Source organism: Chaetodon auriga, chromosome 5 (genome assembly GCF_051107435.1).
Source record: "Chaetodon auriga isolate fChaAug3 chromosome 5, fChaAug3.hap1, whole genome shotgun sequence".
Taxonomy (NCBI): domain Eukaryota; kingdom Metazoa; phylum Chordata; class Actinopteri; order Chaetodontiformes; family Chaetodontidae; genus Chaetodon; species Chaetodon auriga.
The window spans coordinates 27,640,197-27,659,357 of NC_135078.1; the positions used below are offsets into that span (position 1 = coordinate 27,640,197).

General features: G+C 44.7%; 1 protein-coding gene across 1 annotated transcript; it reads right to left on the reverse strand.

Annotated features, from left to right (window-relative positions):
• Positions 1-5,369: 5,369 nt before the first annotated feature.
• On the reverse strand, positions 5,370-17,842 carry zbtb34 (zinc finger and BTB domain containing 34). Its single transcript, XM_076731239.1, has 2 exons — positions 17,688-17,842; positions 5,370-11,988 (listed from the first exon to the last, which is right to left on the reverse strand). The coding sequence occupies exons 1-2, from the start codon at positions 17,703-17,705 to the stop codon at positions 10,429-10,431; spliced, it is 1,578 nt and encodes a 525-aa protein (XP_076587354.1). The 5' UTR covers positions 17,706-17,842; the 3' UTR covers positions 5,370-10,428.
• Between the last annotated feature and the right edge of the window lie 1,319 nt (positions 17,843-19,161).

Genomic DNA, 19,161 nt, shown 5'->3' on the forward strand with positions numbered 1-19,161 from the left:
GTCTCCATAAACAGAAACGACAGACTCTTTGGATGCCGTGTACGTCTGAGGACTCACCACGATGGAAAAGCTTCAGTAAGGGTGGCCTGTGGCCCCCACTCCCCAACCAACATGGAAAACCAGGAGCTGACACAGTGCTCACTCAGCACAAAGACAACCGCATTTCCTGAGCCTTCAAACCTGAACTTTCAGGCTGGCTTGTATTGTTGTTTCACATCTGTGAAAGTCCACGTCCTTGAACTTTGAACAGAAGCGTTTTTCTCTTTCCCGTGCTCCCATGAACCCTCCTCACTCCACCTTTTCAGTGAATGTAGTCATACAAGGACGAACCGCTGTGCAACCGTGCCATCAGGGACTTTAACCGCTCACATTTCATGCCGTCGCTGCAGAATGTCGACATCCCCGAAGAGACAAGACCACCTGACACGAGAAACGTCACGCTGCGGTTACTTTAACGAGAGTCTGATTGAAATATGAGTCACCATTTTAGTGGGAAAGGGAATTTTTGGCAATTTTTTCATTCCACTGAAAAAAAAATCTGAAAGTGATGATGATGTGATTTTTGCTGGAGAATCTGATTTGCAGGCATCTCTCTGCACCACAGCGCTTCATCCATGATGGGATGTTGTTTTATGAAAAGGCTGCAGCTCCTGTGGTTTGGATTTTGCACTCGGCCGTGATGCAGTTTCACTAATATTTTGATTATCTGTTCATCCCACGCGCATAACTTCTGATGAATGGCTGATCGCTGTTTAAAACCATGATAACATCAGTGCACTGAAGATGCTCAAGATGCGTTAAATGCTTTCACATCAGCAGCAGCGGCAGCAGCAGCTGTGATCGACGGTCACACTAAAATCTTTTCATGCACAACTGTGAAATAAAATTAAATAATCCTGATTATCATCGAGTGGGAGAACATTTGCACAGAATCCTTCCTCTAACAGATTTTAGGCCGACAGTAACCGTGAAGTGTCTGCAAAGTGAGTCCACATCCATCTTCCTGTCATCTCCTTCCCCTCTCTCCATTCTCTCCCTCCCTGTGATCGCTCCATCTTCCTGTCATAACGCACCACAGACTAAAGACACACTGAGGAACCACAGCTATGCTTTCGTTTCAGAGTCTGGATCTCGTCTCTGTCACATCCTAATGGAGAATTCCACCGAGGTGACACAAGCCCGACTTCAGCGCTGTCACTGTCGCACTGCAAGTCAGCAAAAACACAACTGTGTGGAACAGCAAATGGAGAGATCCAAGAAAAGGCGGCAATAAAAGGTAACCGACGTCTTTTTCCAAGTCATTTCTTCAAACCACTCCTCATCGCTGCTGTGAAATTATTGTGATGCATGTGGGAGTTATTAAGAAAAGCTTAAAAATAGAAACGTGGAATAATGTGGTGAAGCTTCTCTTTGGGAGAATAATCACTTCATTGTTTATTACTTGGAGAGTGGAACTATTGAATTGGGTTTTTTTCCATCTTCCAGCAGCTCTGCATCTGAACTGATCTCCAACTGTGGCGATGTGCAGATTTCTTATAGCTTTACGGCCTGAGATCTGACCTCTGTTTCATGTCCTTCCAAAACGTCTGCGAGGCCTCTGCAGGGAACTCGCAGGAAATCTCTCAATGATGGACGGGAGGAATTTTCCTCAGCACAATGGAAATTTATTTTGTTTTACTGTCCAGTGTTGCAGTATATCACCGCTTCAGCTTTGTTGGCGTCGTCGCCGTTAGAACAAAAGACCAAAATCTCTCACAGTTAATGAAATACGCTTCACCCTTCAGACATGGACAGCAATACTTCAATTTGGTACATTTCACATTTTTTCCATGTGCAGCTCGTGACCAGAGAGAGCCAAGCCCTGTTCGCTCTGCATGTTTCATCCAACAGCTCTTTTTTATCAATAACTGCACACATACGCAGAGCCCCACATACGAACATCGCTCTTACCAGGCATTACTCCGATGAATCCATTAAAAAAACATCTGAGGTCATGAACTGAAACCAGCTTTTGTTGCACAAAGCTGATATTTTAATGCGGATACGTATTACCGCCATGTACCAATATGTAAAACACATTCAGTGGGCACGTCAGAGACCACCTCCTGGAAATGAGATAAAAGTCACATCAAATGCATCAAAAACGGATCTCGCCGCTAATGAACTGCTTCCACGCTGCTGCTGCACGCTCCATAAGAAACAAGCTGCGGTCTTCAGGCTCGACACAGAAACAACACGGAGAGCCTCGAACCCGTTACTCCACTGTGAGTGTGGATCGCCTCCAGTCCAACGCACTGACTCAGTTTTAATAAAGGAAAATATGAACAACATGAAAAGGCTCATATTGGGAAAAGGAGTGGTTTCGAAGAATCTGACAGATGTTCCTGTTGCTCTGGGTTTTGGTTAATGTCGTGCCAACCAAGACACACGAATGCCAGCTTTCCTCACCCAGGTAAGGTCTGTACGTGAAGGTGCTGCAGTGTTTATCAGCACACTTCGAGCTCAGAGCTGCAAATAGTTTAATAAACCACCGGCTTTAGAAGGATGGTGACGTCTTAGAAATGACTGTTTTTTAATTAAAACATTGGAAACGAACTACAGCTGATGTAGAAAGGTTTGTTTTCAACCATTTCAGGTGAGTCTCATTCATCACTGCGCAGTGTTTTTCTTTAAGTGAAGCAACACAGATTTGATTTGTGTTATTCGGAGTAAAAACCTCCTAAACAACAACAAACTCTGATCGTTTAAATTTAGAGCACATTAAAACTCACTTCAGCCGAGAGCTTTAATTTGCTGTTTTACTCTTACTGGAGTAGAAACAGACAAATGATTCGAAGGAAAGTGTTCTGTACAGACATAAAGTATGAAGATGAAGATGAAGATGAAGCAGACACTGAGCTGAACGGTGGCGCTGAAGCTCACTGATGCCTGATCTTTAATCCCAGCACATCATCACAGAATGCAGCCACAAGTCATTCATCCTTCATTCATTTTCCAAGCTGAAAACTTCACCCTGTCCTCGTCCCAGCTGGCGAACTTCAGCTGTCAGCTAAGCCTGCAGTGTTCCTGTCCTCTGTGGAGGGGACAGGTGTGTCTAACAGCGTTAACAATCGCTCTGCTGCCTTCAGGTGTCCCAGTAAGTCATGACAGCCAGCTAGTGCGCACAATAGCAGGTCAGCTGGTGTTTTAATCATGTACACCTGCATGTTTACTGCGCTGCTGTGCCACAAAGAGCCGCCTGGACACAATATCATGAACACCTGCAGCACGGCCTGGGATTTGTAGTCCCACGCAGCTGCCAGCAAGAGTTCACCAACATTAACTACTTCAGCTGCTAATGTCTGAATGTGAAATCCTCCAACAGCAAAGGTTGAATCACTGCAGCAGGCCGGAGGCTAATTCAACGTTCACAGCAGCCCAGCTGCTAGCTGCTACTCACCTGCCACAGGTGTTCGTGTTATCAAACACGGCAAACAAACCAACCGCGTCAAGCCGCACGCGAAGCAAACGAACAGGTAAATTCAGACACTAAAACAGCTGACAGAGGTGTTTCCTTACCTGCTCTGCGGCGCTGCTTGGCCTTGTTTCAGGGCTCAGGCCGTCGGGTCCTGCTGGCTCACACGCGGCCCTCTGTGCGCCCTGAGGCCGCGCGCCGGCGCACTGTGGCGCTTTTTGTGTCAGGTCACGGGTCAAAGGTTAACTTCCCTAAATTGACACTTTATGTTTTTCCTATTAAGTGATTTAACACCGTGATGGTTGAGTGAGAACCACAGCTGTCAGCTGGGGAAGTCATTCCTCCAGGCGTACAGAAACCTGGTCACCACAGGATGCTGATTTCATCTTGTGTAGGTGGGACCGCTCACCTGTTTTCCTCTTCTTCCTCATTAGTTACACTCTTTGCTCTCAGTCCGTGTAACGTGGCACCATTATCTCTCTCAGAGCAGTGAGGTAACAACATCATGATAAATAATAGTGTTTGGAAGTGCCAGCCGGAGCCGGAGCCACAGGGCAGCCTGAGCGGCCTCCACATCAGCCCTGTTTCAATAATGACAAATAATAGAGGAGATTTTAAAGCTCCTCAGAGGGACAGTTTAGCTTTAACAGGACGGAGAGGGGACAGACAAACGCAGCACTCTCATAAGACAGCAGTGCCTGCTGCTATAAGGCAGGAATGAGCCTGTGTGAAGTGTTTGAGGATGAGACACACTGAGCATCAAAGACACCAACACAAAGCTGACGACGACCCTCAGAGGACGAATGTGTGAAACAGCAGCGTCTCTCAGCTGTTTACTCCAGTCCAACTGGTCGAGTGTGTGTCACACAGCCACAATACATCATAGCCACAGAATGCAGTTAAATAGGCAGTGTGGAAACAGGGCTACCTCGGCTTTCCTGGCCTTGTTTTCTGCGGTTCTTTTTAATTCTCATATTCCACTGAACAGAGCAATTTAGCCTATTATTTTAGGATCACGTGTCTGTGCAGCCACATAATGCTGTCATTTAAACAATTCATCCAGTTTATTAGGATTTTCAGCACTGAGTGGCGCTCATTCACGTCACGTGCTGCCAAGTGCTGTTATTTATTGAGATTATCACGAACATTTCAGAGGCAAAACGCTGAAAATCTTCCCAGTGAAGACTCACAGATGTAAACTATTTGAGAGCGGCACAACTTGGTTTATTAGCTGCCTCATGGTCTTACTTTTTGTAAGACCCACATACAGCAGTAACACTATGGGAGGCTGCTGCACAGCTGTGCCACTTTCTGAATATATTCCTCCCTTCGGATGCATTTTTTAACGCAGCAGGGACAGGAGCAATAACACTGCTGAGGATTATGCGGAGAATTTGACGGGACATCCAGCAGGAAAAGGAGCCTGTTTGGTGATAAATTCATTTTATCACCAGCCGTCTTGAGACTAAAGCGATTTATCGTTTTATATTCTGCTGCTTGGCCTGGGTGGCGTTTGTGAATGGCCTATTTTCCAGTACAAGAGGAAAGTGTCTTTTCAGACATCTGGTTTGCTAATTATTATCCAGCAAAACGCAAATAATTTTCACACCAGCGGCCGATCACTGACTCACAGCTGTTTGGATTAGTAACGTTTTCCTGGTGAAGTGAAGCAGACTGGTTTCAGCTCAGAGGGGTCTGCAGCGGGTCAAGGTGTATTTGTTGTTCTGTGGCGCCCTCTGGAGGCTCTACGTGGCACATGCATCAGCTACTCCTCCAGATGGCTCTCATGAAGGTTTACTGCAGCATCACGTGACTCATGTTTTCTTCCCTTTCATTAAAAATGCCTTGATGACTGATTTTGACGCACATGTAAACACACAAACTGTTCTTTGAGACACACAAAAGACAAATCGGAGCCAAATCAGCGTCTTTATTTTACAAACGCATTATTCTATTGACATTTTTATATAATAAAAAAGCAATTTACAAGCTTAAGAACCAAAATGAAGCAGCACAGAATGATTATGAGTAAAATATATAATTTGAATAAATATATTTTATTTCATGCTATAAAATAAATTCATAAATGGCAATAGATACAACATCAGCTCTAGCTAGCTTCATTTACTTCATAGTTGTACAAAACAGTAGAGTTCTGAGGTTCACAGTTGGGTTGTGAGGTTGTGTGTAGAGTGGACAAAAACAGGAGTTGGGGCGTCTCTGCTGGCGCGCTCGGGTTCATGGTCTCCGGCGCTCCTCGGGCCTCAGCTCTGTGGAAAATATGGGCTCATTGAGACCTTGAGGCAGAATGTTTGGGAACCACTGACTGAGGACTTGTTTCCCCACCTGAAGAGAAGTGCACAATTATACTATGGACATAAGATGTATGTCCAATGAGACCACTTTTAACACTATATACCCTGAGTTCTAAGTTTTTTTTTTGCCTTGTCACCAAATACATATGAGCCAGAGACATGATAGTGCAGAGTCGAGGGAGTTGTAAAGGAAAAGGAACCATAGCTGGACTATAAACTTCCCCTCTGATCCTGAACAACTACAACTACAGTCTCAGCGCCCGAGGAGCCGAAGGAGACCAGTGAACCTCGACGTGACGGCAGCCCGCCCGCTCCAGAACAGTGGCTATACAGCCCAAAAAATCCCTTTCATTGTTGGACACAGCTGGAGGTGCAGCTCTGAACAGTGCCACTGAGTTCGATGACCACACGCTCAGTTCTTGGGTTGCAGTTTACTGACTACCACTGGATTCTGATGAGCATTTAGAACAGTAAGCAACACCACTTTTTCATTTATATATACGTTTTTTTTTTTCTGAAGAGGAAGTCAACCTGTCCAAAGTTTCAGAAAATATATAAAAAATAAATCAATATCAAATTGTCCTGGTCCTACTTCAATTCAACAGCTCCCTGACATTCACTTTGTTTGTGACAGGCCAATATTTCAATAGGCTTGATGATCCCAATACACCACTTTTAAAAAGGTTATTGCTTCTTTTTTTTATAATACACAGTGGACAGAAACTGACAGAAAAGCTATGGAAGACTTAAGATTTTTTTCTAAGCCTGTATCAGTGTTTGTAAACTACCTGAAGTGAGTTTATTATAAAAAGAATAGGACGAGCTGCAATTTCAAAAAGTAGTCTGACAGCCTTCCCTGTAAACACTTCCTTTTGATTACTTGTGGCCCATAATGCATCTCCCGTTCCTCTCCGAGGTGTGGAACTAAGAGCTGACGAGTGTGTGTCAAGTTCAGTTGGCTCGGTAGGTGTGTACTATCACGTAAGTACTTTGAATTAATGAAAAGCGTTGAAATATTCCCCCTCCATTCGCCTGTGATGACGACACCGACATGTTTACTCATTTGATTGGAAAAAGAAATCAAGTCTGAAAGCACCATTTCAGGGGAAAGGTCCCGACCAAAGTGACTCCAGCTGAGTCCCTTCAGGGTGACTCTGAGACAAACTGGACTCCCCGGATGGAATTGGTATTTACTATCAATCAGGAACTGTAAGTGCACAATCGATGACACAAATACGAGAAAACTCAAGCTAAAAAATTATCCATTGGCAATTTTATACAATTTCGTGGTTTGAGCGACGTGCAATTAAGCTACAGTATATGAGGGTAAGCTTGTTTTCCTCCACAAATACTCCGTTTATTGTCTGCTAAATACCCGAGCAGCTGTTGCCCTGCCAGATGCTCCGAGAGAGCGGAGAGGAAGTAGATTTGTGTTTCTCATGCATCTCCTTCCGTCGTTAAAACGCCTAAAAACTACGGTGCGCTGCCAAGATTGTCCTCAGTGGTGAGAGAGGAGGGACACAGTATGGCCTCTGGACGAGGGGCAGCGGTCTGCCTCATCTGATTGTAATCAACTGCTACAAAATCAGTTCAATCTTAAAGTCAGTTTTCCGTCGCGTGACGAAAGTGAATCAAATGGTAAAAAGCAAAAACAAGGGCTGGGGGGGGGGCAACAACATGGACAGGAATGACAGGAATTCAGTTCTACTCATTCTTGGCACCACTTGACAATAAATGACGTGGCCATATTGTCTCCTAATCTCTCTGTTCAATCCTTAAAAAACGAAAGAGGCACAGGAATCCAAGTGCCTGCATCTAAAATGTAAAGCTTGTGGCAAGGCACTAAGTTTAAGATGCCACTTTTAGTGAAGAGTTCTCTTTTTGTTTACATTGGCTTTGAACAATTACAATACCTATTGCACAACTTTTATATTGTCAGCTTCTGTATGGCTTAATATATGATGTCATCTATGACGTCACGGCTGAACGTCGTCTTAGCAAATTGTTCAAATTATACACAAGTGATTGTTATAAACAGGGAAACGTACATTCCTTTTCAAATAGCAATGAACTAGTCCTACGTTAAACTAAGAGCCTTTTCTTCTTAATGAGCATTCAATTAACGCAACACAGTCAAAGCTGACTGTTAAAAATCACCTATTAGTCTTTGGTGTGAACTCTTGGCACAAAATCGTTCTAGCAGTTTGTACCCATTACTCACAAAACATGACCGACAGTAATGCAGCAGGGTGTGCGCTTCCTCCGTTTCTCTGGGTGAAGGGCGAGAATCATCGTAGGCAGACTCAAATTAGCTCGCAACCGATTTCGTCGAGGTCGGACGAGCTGTCAAACCTCACGTCACGTCCGCGGCTGACAGAAATAACCTTGAACGGGTAAACATTCATCTAAAAGGTTTCGTACGGGCTGACCGGCTGTGGGTGATGATGAAGTGTTTGTGATGAACCCTTAGACGCAAAGCTAGCTATACCGATTTTTGCAAAATTCCCTAAAGTTTGGTTTGCTATCTTGACCGTCAATGAGTGAAGACGAAGACAGCACATTCAGTGGAATAAAAAGAGCGCGCTCTTGACGTAACATTAGACATAAGCAATAAAACACAATATTCTCGCACCAAATTCACACAAAGTAGAAAATTATATGAAAAGTGTGAAATAATCTAACTCAACTCATCGACACAGATTCAGCTGGACCAGATGGGACGAAAACAAGCGTATAGCAGGTGCTCCTCTACAAAGGCATTAAACAGCTGGATGGCAAATAAGAAAGCAGGATAGCACAAAAAGGGACCACCCAGCTGAGCTTTAAATGAGCTAAATATGATAACCAATCAGGCCTTCTAAGTGCCTTATATGCATTTACTGTGAATGCAGATTATTTTAAGTCACAATGGAAATTAAACCAAGTCTCTATATACTAACACCACCCCCATCCCTGATCCCCATGGTTCAAACAGTATAGATAAAATACAACACTGCCATATGCACGGCTTGGAGCCAATAGTATTCATGTGATTGCAGAGTCTCATCAAAATTCACCAAAAAAAAAAAAAAATCACCGCTGTGATGAAGCAAGTCCTTCTCTGCCGCTGCTGCACCAGAATTAAGACAGAAACCAGCACATTTTATCAATCGGACAGCCCCCGTCCCACCCACTAACTCTGCAAAGTGCATCAATACTTTGGATCGCCGCTTGGCTCGAACAACCTTAACCTCTTAGCCTTAATCTAGCATGTGTCGACACCACACAGTCGCACTGACAAATGAGCGACACATGCTCCAAGCCTGCACTTGACCCCCGACCGATGCAGAGAACAGAGGTCGCAGAGCGGCCGTCCCATCGTGACGGGAAGGACAGAGTGAAAGAAAAGGAAACAAACCAAGAGCTCTTTCAGATAATGGAAGAAAAACCACGTCAGAATGGCTGAGATTCCTTTGTTCTTTCTGTTTGCATATTATTCAGACTAGCATACTACGTGGATGTACGTGAACAGATCAGGGCTGTTCCTGCTGTGCTGAGTTGACGACCAGTACTCCCGCCGCTGTTAGACACCGAGCGCTAACCTAGAAGCCTACGTCAGGACGAAACGATTTACACGTATGATAATTCAGTATAAGTCTGCAGTCAGAGTATAGAGGAATACAAATGACTTCACCGCATGGACGTAATTCACCCATTACATGGATGACGGCGTCTAAAAGCACGCCATTGGCCAACAGAGCGAGATCTCCAGTAGTGATGAGAAGATTCAAAAGTGTTTTGTGGAACAAACATCGTAAGACAGCAAAATCATATCTTGAAAGTACACAGGGCCATTTTCTTACTCTATTCTGTCCCTCGCCGAAAACAAACAGAAGAAAGCTAGCAAATGTAATGCACTCCTAACATAGCACCTTCTTAATCATCAATTTAACCTGGCTGACCATGAAACATTTGATAAGGACTTTGTCCCTAATCCATACAATCAGCAAGGAATATTTCCCCTAAGTATCAAGGCTTTGTGTTGAGGATATTCTTTACAGGGTTTGGCAATAAGATACTGTACATAAAACCTAAAACGGATTTCAAAACGGTGACCACGTGTGTGTGCCTGGTAGGTTCTTGGCTATGAGGTAGAACCTGGTGAGTTTCATTGAAGTTAAAATACTGTCTGTTATGAGTATGTAGTTGCATCATGAGGTATTGAACGGATATGTCACACGAAGCTTTGCACTGGCAGAAAAATCATTCCTTGTGAGTAAGTGACCTCCTGTGGCCACATGTGCAAAAACAGGTCAGGTAAAAAGGTGATATGACTAGCATCTTACCAGAGCTTTCACATTATCAATTATTGCAACATGCCTATATAACTCTGTAAATATGTTTTAAAAAACATGGAAAGATAAAAAGAGAAATCAATCAGGGGGTCTTGATTATTGTGACCGCCTCAAAAATAGTAAGTTGTTACTCCCTTTGCTTGAAAGAATCAAATTTCTATAAAGCACCCATTTGCTCTCTGCATTCAACATCTAGCTTTCACAAAAATGACAGAAACCCTTGATGCAAGAAATGTCCATAGTGGAGGGAGCTGATTCAAAGAGAAAAAAAGTCCTTTAAGTTGAGTTAAACATTTCTTAAAGCTTCCTTAACCTGAAGCAGGACCTAAAAATCACATCTTGATGCTTGAGCCTCCTCTGGACTGCACTTTGAACTCTCCTCCATTTCGTTGGCTGGTGCCTCTTCTGCATATTGCGCCTCGAAGGCCATCCCCTCAGACGTCTCCTCTTGGTCCTTCTGACCTGAGCTTCCCTCCGTCCTCTCTGGAGAGTCCACGTGATTGCTGCCCTCTGATGCTCCCATGTGCTTCTTCCTCAGGTGCTGGTTAAGGGTGCCCTGAAAGGGGAAGCATTTGCCACAGATCTGACAGTGGAAGGGCTTGTTGTCCGTGTGGCCGCGGATGTGGTACTCCAGCTGGTCTTTCCTCGTGTACTTCTTGCCACAGAACTTACAAACGAACGGGGTGATTCCCATGTGCAGGCGCATGTGGCGATCCAGGCTCCCTTTCTGATTGAAGGTCTTTCCGCAGTAGATGCAAATGAGTCTCTCGCTGTAGGGGTACCACTGGCTCCGCAGGCTGCGCTCTCGCACGTCGTTCTCCAGCCCCGTGGGTCCCACAGCCGCTTCGCCGTCGTCTGAGCCCGGTTTGATGTGACTCAGCACCCCCGCTGGGATGGCCAAGGGGCGCTTGGCCCTGGCTCGCCCACCCCTGAAGCCACTGAGTATGGAGCGGGAAGGACTGGAGCTGCTCAGGTTGACGAAGCACGGGGAGGACAGCCCTGAGTAAGAATAGGTAGCAGACTGGATGACAGGACCGTAAGAACCCACGCTGACAGCCAACACCTGCTCTCCATCTACCAACTCCGTGTGGTAGCCATCATCGCCGGCTGAGGAACTATCTGAGTAAGTGGGCCTGTCGGTCTTCTCTATCTTCACATGCACGTCTGTTACTTGCCCATCTTTGCCAATCAGTTCCACCTGCTCCGTTTCTCCCTCCATGGGAGCGTCATGCTCTGACACGCTGTCGCTGCTGCCTCGGTCCGACTGGCCCTCCTCTGGCTGCCGCACCCGGCCCAGGCCTTTTCCCACCAGCTCAAAGCGCGCTTCGTGTCCTGCCTGACTCTGCCGGGAGTAGTAAGGGGGGGAGATCTGGGTGGGGTTTACAAAGAGGTTGCTGTCATTGACCCCATTGTGGCTGGTCTGCGAGTCGTCCTTCTCTGGGCTGCAGACGCTCACTGGGATGCTGATCTTGGAGTGGATGCTCTCCAGGATTTGGGTACACTTGTCGATGATGGCCTGCATCTGCAGAAAGCTGGCAGCGGTGAGGAAACTGATAATATCCTTGAGCTGCAGGGACATGTGACCCGTGTAGCAGAACGCGAGAAGCTGCTCAAACACCTCAGGGCTTTTGATGACCGAGATGGAAAGGCCACTCATGGTGCTCAGAGCCGAGTGGTCACGAAAGTAGGGTGAACTAGCTGCCAGCACGGCCTTGTGGGCTCGAAACGGCTGGCCCTGAATGTGAACAATGATGTCACACAACTTCCCTTGCAGCCGCAGCTCGTTGAGCTGGGTCAGAACAGTGTTGCTGAACTCCGGCACATCAAACTCGATGTAGCTGCCGTCGTCCATTTCTTGGATATGTTTCTCCAGTTTGCCGACAGCCTGACGGGAAAAGGGAGAAAGCGAGAAGGAAACATTAGATTTGAAAACATGACATTTGCAATGCGTTGCAACAAAAAGCTGTTGTGCTGTAAAGTATATGCACGACAGAGGAGACAGGAGGCTGTTCGAGATAAGTCACTGTGTACAGAACTGTGCTAAAAGAAACAACACTGACTGCACTGCAGCAGACGCAGCACTTTACAGGCTACGTCTAAGGAAGCTGAATTTATTTTGTTGTTTTTATCTTCAGATACAGGGCTAAGTAATATGATGATGTAGGCAATATAAATAATCCCTTCTATACTGCTGGCTGCATGAATCCATCGACAGCTCTTATCCACGTCGCCTGCTCCTGTTGTGACATTCATGCTAATGAACTTTCCACCGAAACGTACAATCCAATATGGAACACGTTATATAATATTTTACATTTACTCTTCCTGTCACCTTTGTCCTTCATAATAAAGTCTATTGTTCCGCAGTAAAAAATCTCTAATGACCAAATTTACTGGATCCTGTAATGTTCGTTCATGCATGTGTGTAAAATATGAATATTGACTGCTGTGTCAGATTTTCCCATATGTTGATACTGGCCTCAGCCTCAATAATGGTCAGGCTCTATTGTTCAGGAGGGCGTTTCTGCTATCCGGTAATTACTGTTTTTCTTTTTTTTTTTATTACCGGGAAAAATCTGTTCACGTCCAACATATTTAAATCTCACAGATCATAACGGCCAGTGAAAATGACTGCAGAGTTAAATGAAAATATTCTGGCTCTACACGCCGGTTTCCCCGCTGCGTCTGTGATGTCCGCCCTCCCCCTCGCTCCTCTCCCGATATCTGCACATCTAACTCAGAGAATCGAGTTTGTTTCAGCCAGAGCTGGTGGAGACTGGTGCAGCAGTGGCAAGATGAGCCAAGAAGGTTTTGTTGAGTTTTCTTTTGCTTCTTCGGAGTTTGAGTGAAGTGTGGTAAAATAACTGATTCTGTGAATGGAGTCTGGTGGCTATGGCGAGAGCGATAAAGCGGCGCTTCCTGGTTAAACAAAGACAGACGGCACAACTGGAAACCCAAAACTAATTTTGTTGTGAATTTATAATCAGAAAATGGCCAACATGATTTGCATATAACATGCACTTATTTCATAAATAGCTCTAGTTTTCATAATGGGTCCAAAGCACCACAAAGAGAGTGCTGAAAACATTGCTGGGATGGCACCACTTTAACAGAATAAAGTGCAAGTATTAGAGGAAGTGCAAGAACAAAGAAGACAACGCGATCAAAAGAAAAAATTCACAATTTGAAAATTCACTTCCACATCCTTCATTTGTCGTTCATTAACTTAGTTTTCTCTTGATTAGTCATCACAGCTGTCAGAGGAAAGTCGATGAAACGATTGCGACTGATTGAAGGCACCAGTGTCCCACATGCACTGATCTTGGTGAAGCGTAACAGGCATACAGGTGGGAAGCCATAGAAGTGTATATATCCTGCATTTGGCAGCGAAAGCAGACGATCTGGTTCAGCCTGGAAGGTGAGCATGCACTAAGCTTTCCTGAAAGGTCTCTTACAAAGTCTTTCTTCAAGCCTTCTGTGATATAGCTGCACAAATGAGCGGCAGTAATGACACCGACACACGCTGTTGGAGCTGCCTAATTGTGGGCGTCGCCGGCTGATCTGCTCATTCTCACCTATGCCTTTCTCTGCATTAAGGTGTTTCCCAGCATACAAACATGCAGCTTTCCTGAAACACCTTTCCCTACATGAAAGGAGCTGCCGCATCAGAAGTGGTATGGTAGCCTTACACAACAATATACGGACTTAGCCGGGTTGATAAAATATTAACAGACGCAGCCCTGCCCTCCCAGCAGAACTAGTCAAACCACACTGTGGAAAGCTGCGACTGTAACATGAAATTATATTGCCCCGACTGTGTAAGTGGCATTTAGAAAAGCAAACACTTCCGTATTGCAAAACCTGAGCATATATCAGTTCTCCAGCTTAACCCTCCTCTCCCCCGACTCCATCTGCCCTTCTCCCCTCTCTCCCGCCGCACCTCCTCCTCTCCCTCCCTACCTCTCGCTAGCAATTCAGCATGATCTGCGCATCGAGTCTCTGTCAGCACTTTCGGAACATAAACACTTTCCCCCGTTGCCAAAGCTCGCCAAGACACCTGTCCAACAAACCATATGCCGTCGTCCCGGCACAGAGGAGGGAAAGATGGAGCAAAACACAACCCTAAGAAGGTGTACATTATTCTCAGTTGCCCATAACACAACATGTTCATACAGTAAAACGTATCAGTGACGACTGCCAGCAGCATGCATGCTGAATGGAGCCAAGTTGAAGGGAAGCCAAAGAATGCATGCTCAGTAGTTGAGATCCACATGCTGGGTGAGGATCACATGCTCGACTCACGTGGGAAAAAAAGGAAAATGTTTAAACTCAGCTCAAAAATTCCATCTGCAGCTCTAGTTCCCCGCCTGTTAATAAACCTTTTAGACACAGCTGCTTCGTGTAGGAGGGTTTAAAGGATGCTAAGCACATTGTGACCATCAGGTCAGCATAGCTGTGGTGGTACGATATCACCTAAAGTCTCTAAACGTTAGCATGTCGCTCACAAAAAGGAGAGAAAGGGAAAAAAAAACATTTGAAGAAAAATCAAAGTCAGCACGCCGGCATTGTATGCTTTCTTCAACATCAGCAGCATTTCACCTACTTTGAAAAACAGCTTGTGGGGCAAACCAGACCCGGCTCAGAAGTGCTTCACAAGCAAAGGTTGGGAGAGCAATTTAAAAGAGATAATGAAAAACAAGATAAAAATAGAGTAGATAGTGAGCGAAGTGAAGGTATGATGTGAGGAACTTAGCCGGTGTGAGAGTAACATGCTCTGTGGAGACGGCTGAGGCTCAGTGGAAGCTCGGTATGCAGGGTTAAATATTGTATGCATAGCCTTTGGGTGTGTTCTCTGAGTAAATGAGTGGAAAACAAGAAAATGCTCATCTTTCATTTCTGCCTGCTCACGCGCTGATCAGATGAAGACACAAAAGATCTTTTCCAACCACATATTCATTCAATGGAGTAAGTCTGCGATGATCTTAGGGCTGCGCTTTAAGACCAGAATCCCACACATGTCAGATCACACAGTTTATAGAAAATGGAAAGGCCTATTTCTTATTACATTTCACTACTTTCTCCTTTTTGGAAATACTCTTTCGTTCTGTGTCACGTTCACTTGCTTCCGTATTTGTTCGTGTTGCCTTCACACAACTTTCCTGCCTCCATCCATGACGTGTGGAAGAACACAAAGTGCCGTTCAAATACCAAAAAGTACTGCCACGAACAGCATGCTCTGCAACACAATGGAACCCTTTTTAGCGTTGCCTGATATATATATCTTGTCATAGCCCCTATTTGATCACATAATCAAGTCCTCCTTGGTGACGTAAAGAAAAAAACAAGATAACAAAAAGGCATCCACAAGGACAGCCTTTCCCATTTCCAACATCTGCATTACTGCAAGCAACTGATGCATTCAGATGAGAGTAACTAGTTGAAAGGGAGCCTAGTTCATCCACAACAGTGCTCTCTGTCCTTCCCTCCTGCAGCAGGTCTCATGCATTTTGTCGGCGTCAGCCTTGACAAATTTACCACATCTAGTTGCGGCATGAACGGTGCTTTTAATGACCAGCTCTAATGAGCTAGGATATCATCCTGGTACATTGTCTTTTCACCTAGAGCTACCCCGCAGCGATTCCACTGGTGCAATTACAGTTGGCAGTGATACATTTGACGCAATGCCCTTAAAACAGGTTTTATTGCCGCCAAATGATCAGGTTTTGCTTAAGGTAGAAATGAGCTCAACTAACGCAGCCACTGTTTGCTGCTGACATGCAGGAAAAGGCCTGCAAATGTCGACGTGTAGTGTCTGTTTTACTGTCTTCTTCCCAAAATGATCACACAAGTAAGCAAGTAAATAAAACACCATTTAACTTTTCACCTTGTGATTCAGAAAACAGCAAGTACAACTACATCTGTATCAATAATCATGAGCACACGACAAAATTTTAGAAAAGTTTGCCAACAATATCGGGGGAAATCATGCGCTTTGCTAATTTACTGGTAACTGCACTGAAAAAAGGGTAAAATCGATAACCTCTGACACTGCCTCAGCTATTTCTGAATTTCCAGATTACCAGGATAAGCCCTCCCAGTCCTGTTTCACCAGACATGACTTTCTGCATCCAGCCTCTATATGCCTTGCACAATCACTCATTTCTGCAGGCGGTTCAAACCACTTCAGTTTTACTGCTTATCCCAAACAGAAGCGGGATAATAAGAGATAGAGTTGAATGGGTGCAAAGCCATAATGCCTGCTCATGCAAAATTCCTAATTGGTTTGGCTGCTATCTGTTCTGACATGCCCTGTAGTTATAGTATTAAGACTGGTTTCACACGCAGTTGTCCAGGAATAACATGCTGTTGGTTTCAAATGGGGGCTTTTAACGCAGAAGAACATTTCAGGGACATTTCAGAGTAAATGTGAGTCAGTGGAGTACACCGTCCCGGGTGGCCTGGTTGAACCCAGGTATAACTGAAAGAGTAACTTGCCATGTCACTGCACTTTGTCCTTTACTGTAATCACGTACAATTACTTTACAGCTACACCGATTGTTACCAATGAACACTGTTAGTACTGGAGCCTTTAACTAAACAGGATGTCCCACAAAAACCACCGAAGGCAACAGTCCTGGTTCGGTTCTGACACCATGAATGCACTCGGGCCTCATGCCAGTGGTATGAAATTAAGACAAGTCTGGTGAATTATTCCAAGTCTTCGCTACACATTTAAAGCGTTAACTTGTTCACCAGCAGTCACGGTTACCCGTGTTAGCTTCATAGTCAATGAACACCGGGGTAACGTTACATTAGCATGTAACCTACTGTTGATCCCATCGTTCATACGTAGACTGTCGAAACATCGGGGAGCAAATGTGCGGGGTCTCAAACTTTACTGCTAACCGTTCACTTAGTAGTTAGTTAGCAATTGATGGGGCGGTCTACCTTACGGTGCAGCTAACGTTAGCGTTAGCTTGACCGTCATAGCCACCTGCTTTTTTAAATGTCTCCAGCATTTCTCATTTCAACGGTTACTTGTAGCTAGGTTAACGTTAGTTAAAAAAAAATGCATCGGCTCCCAGGGCCTAACCACCCAACTATCAGGCAGCACACAAGCGACGGCTAACTAACGTTAGCTACATGGCTAGCCTACAATCGAGCGATCATTTCAAAAAAATGCGTAACTTTCACACAGACTTCACTCTGTCTTGGATGGTGGATTGTTTTGCGGGTTGGTCACGCTTTTCCTGGCTGTACAAAAGCATGACAGCATTATATGGTTTAGTAGCTAGCGTTAAATTGCAACGTCGAATGCGGGTACAAACTATGTCGGCTGTCATATGAAATAGCTATTATGCTAGCTAGCTCATGCTAACAGCTAGCGCTAGCTTGCTAGCAGCCATTCCGTGTAGTAGCGACCAGTGCTAAGTAGCGGCTAACGCTAGCTAGCATTTGGTTGCTAACGCACGGTGACGGGCAATTATTTCCCCATTACTTTCACCGTAAGAGCAAAGACGCGCCGACATTACAAACGCATTACGGTCACCGCTCCAAGCCAAAGTGGAAGTCCACGAAACTCACCGTCTTCCAGATTAGCATTGAACGTTGTCCATTCCCCTCAGTAGCTCGCTAACACTACAGCCAGGCCTCCCCCCCTCTCCAGTCCAGATGTGTCAGACAGTTGCTGCTGCAATTTTTGCATCAACAGGAAGTGTTCTTTTGGCTCTTTGCATTCATTCTATCGGTGTGTTTTGCAGCAGCCCCTCCCTTGCTCATGTCAGTATTGTGTACTGACACATCATGTTCTTCATATAAGACGCGATGCTGGAGTATCCCACAGTCCGTCTCCAAATTGTTTTCAACAGATAACGTGGCTGTACTCTTATCTACTGACTACACCCAAGCCATAGAAGTATTCATAGGTCAGTTTCATCTGCTTTCACTTCGCAGCACTGACAGTGGGAGGGAACACTAAATCTAAGTGCATTTAATGCACTCGGTCTGTTCTGTTAATGCTGTACTTAGTGTAACACTATAGTTTCTTCATTTAAATCGGAAATGACATTGCTCCGTATCTTTCCAGCTGTGCATGGGTGCAGCCAACCCAACGCCCACCCCCACTGGAAACGTCTCCGTGGTTTTAATGGTGAAACCTGATTTTATTTCTTTTCCTCTGGGCCATTTAACCCACTAACCAATGATGCATTGGACTGTCAGAACCAGAACTGTGGTATTGCAGTACTTGAAGAACACATTTGAGTTGTGTACTGTCACAGCTTCAGAGGCGTTGCTCAACTATAAACTCATTGGAAAGTTTCACAACCACATGTTAATTAAATATTTTAACCCCTTTGCTTTGTTCAGTAAAAGTTTTTTTTTAGATTGAGTTGCATAATCTGTCTTTACGAACTCTGAATGATTTCCTTCAGTTCTGCAGAGACACCACGAGGGGGCGCCAGAGACTAAACTGATGACGAAGCATCAGATCTGCGTCCCCTTCCTCATTTTCAGCCCACATCTCTGCAAAAGTTCAGGTGGATCAGCCTTCCAAAGGAAATGTGCTCTTCGCCAATCAGATGACATTATGCAATAAATTATATGAACGATTATACAACTGAGCTGAAACGGTGAATAAAAATATTAACTTCATTCTTATTTGAAATCCTTTTCTTAATGCCTGTTTATGGGGTTTTCTCTTGTCTCAATTATGTTCATTAATTCCGCATTAACTTTGTGCATCATGACTGATTGGACTTTGTCAAATGAGGGAAACTTTGGAACATTTATTGATGAACTTCGTGAGAAAGATTTCCTCGAGACAGTGCAAAAATACTTGTGATCATCAGCAAAGTTTTCCTGTTAATCCAAAACAAACAAATAAAAGAATAACAGAATGGAAAATATTGTAAGTGCAGCCTTCACGCAGCATCCTAAAACAACAGAACTTGAATTTATCTTTCTAAAGTTTGGCCGTCGCCCAATATAGACAAGACGTTTGTTTATTGTAGTAATCTCTCTTAAGTATAGAGCTTTGAATATGATAACGGAGCACTGT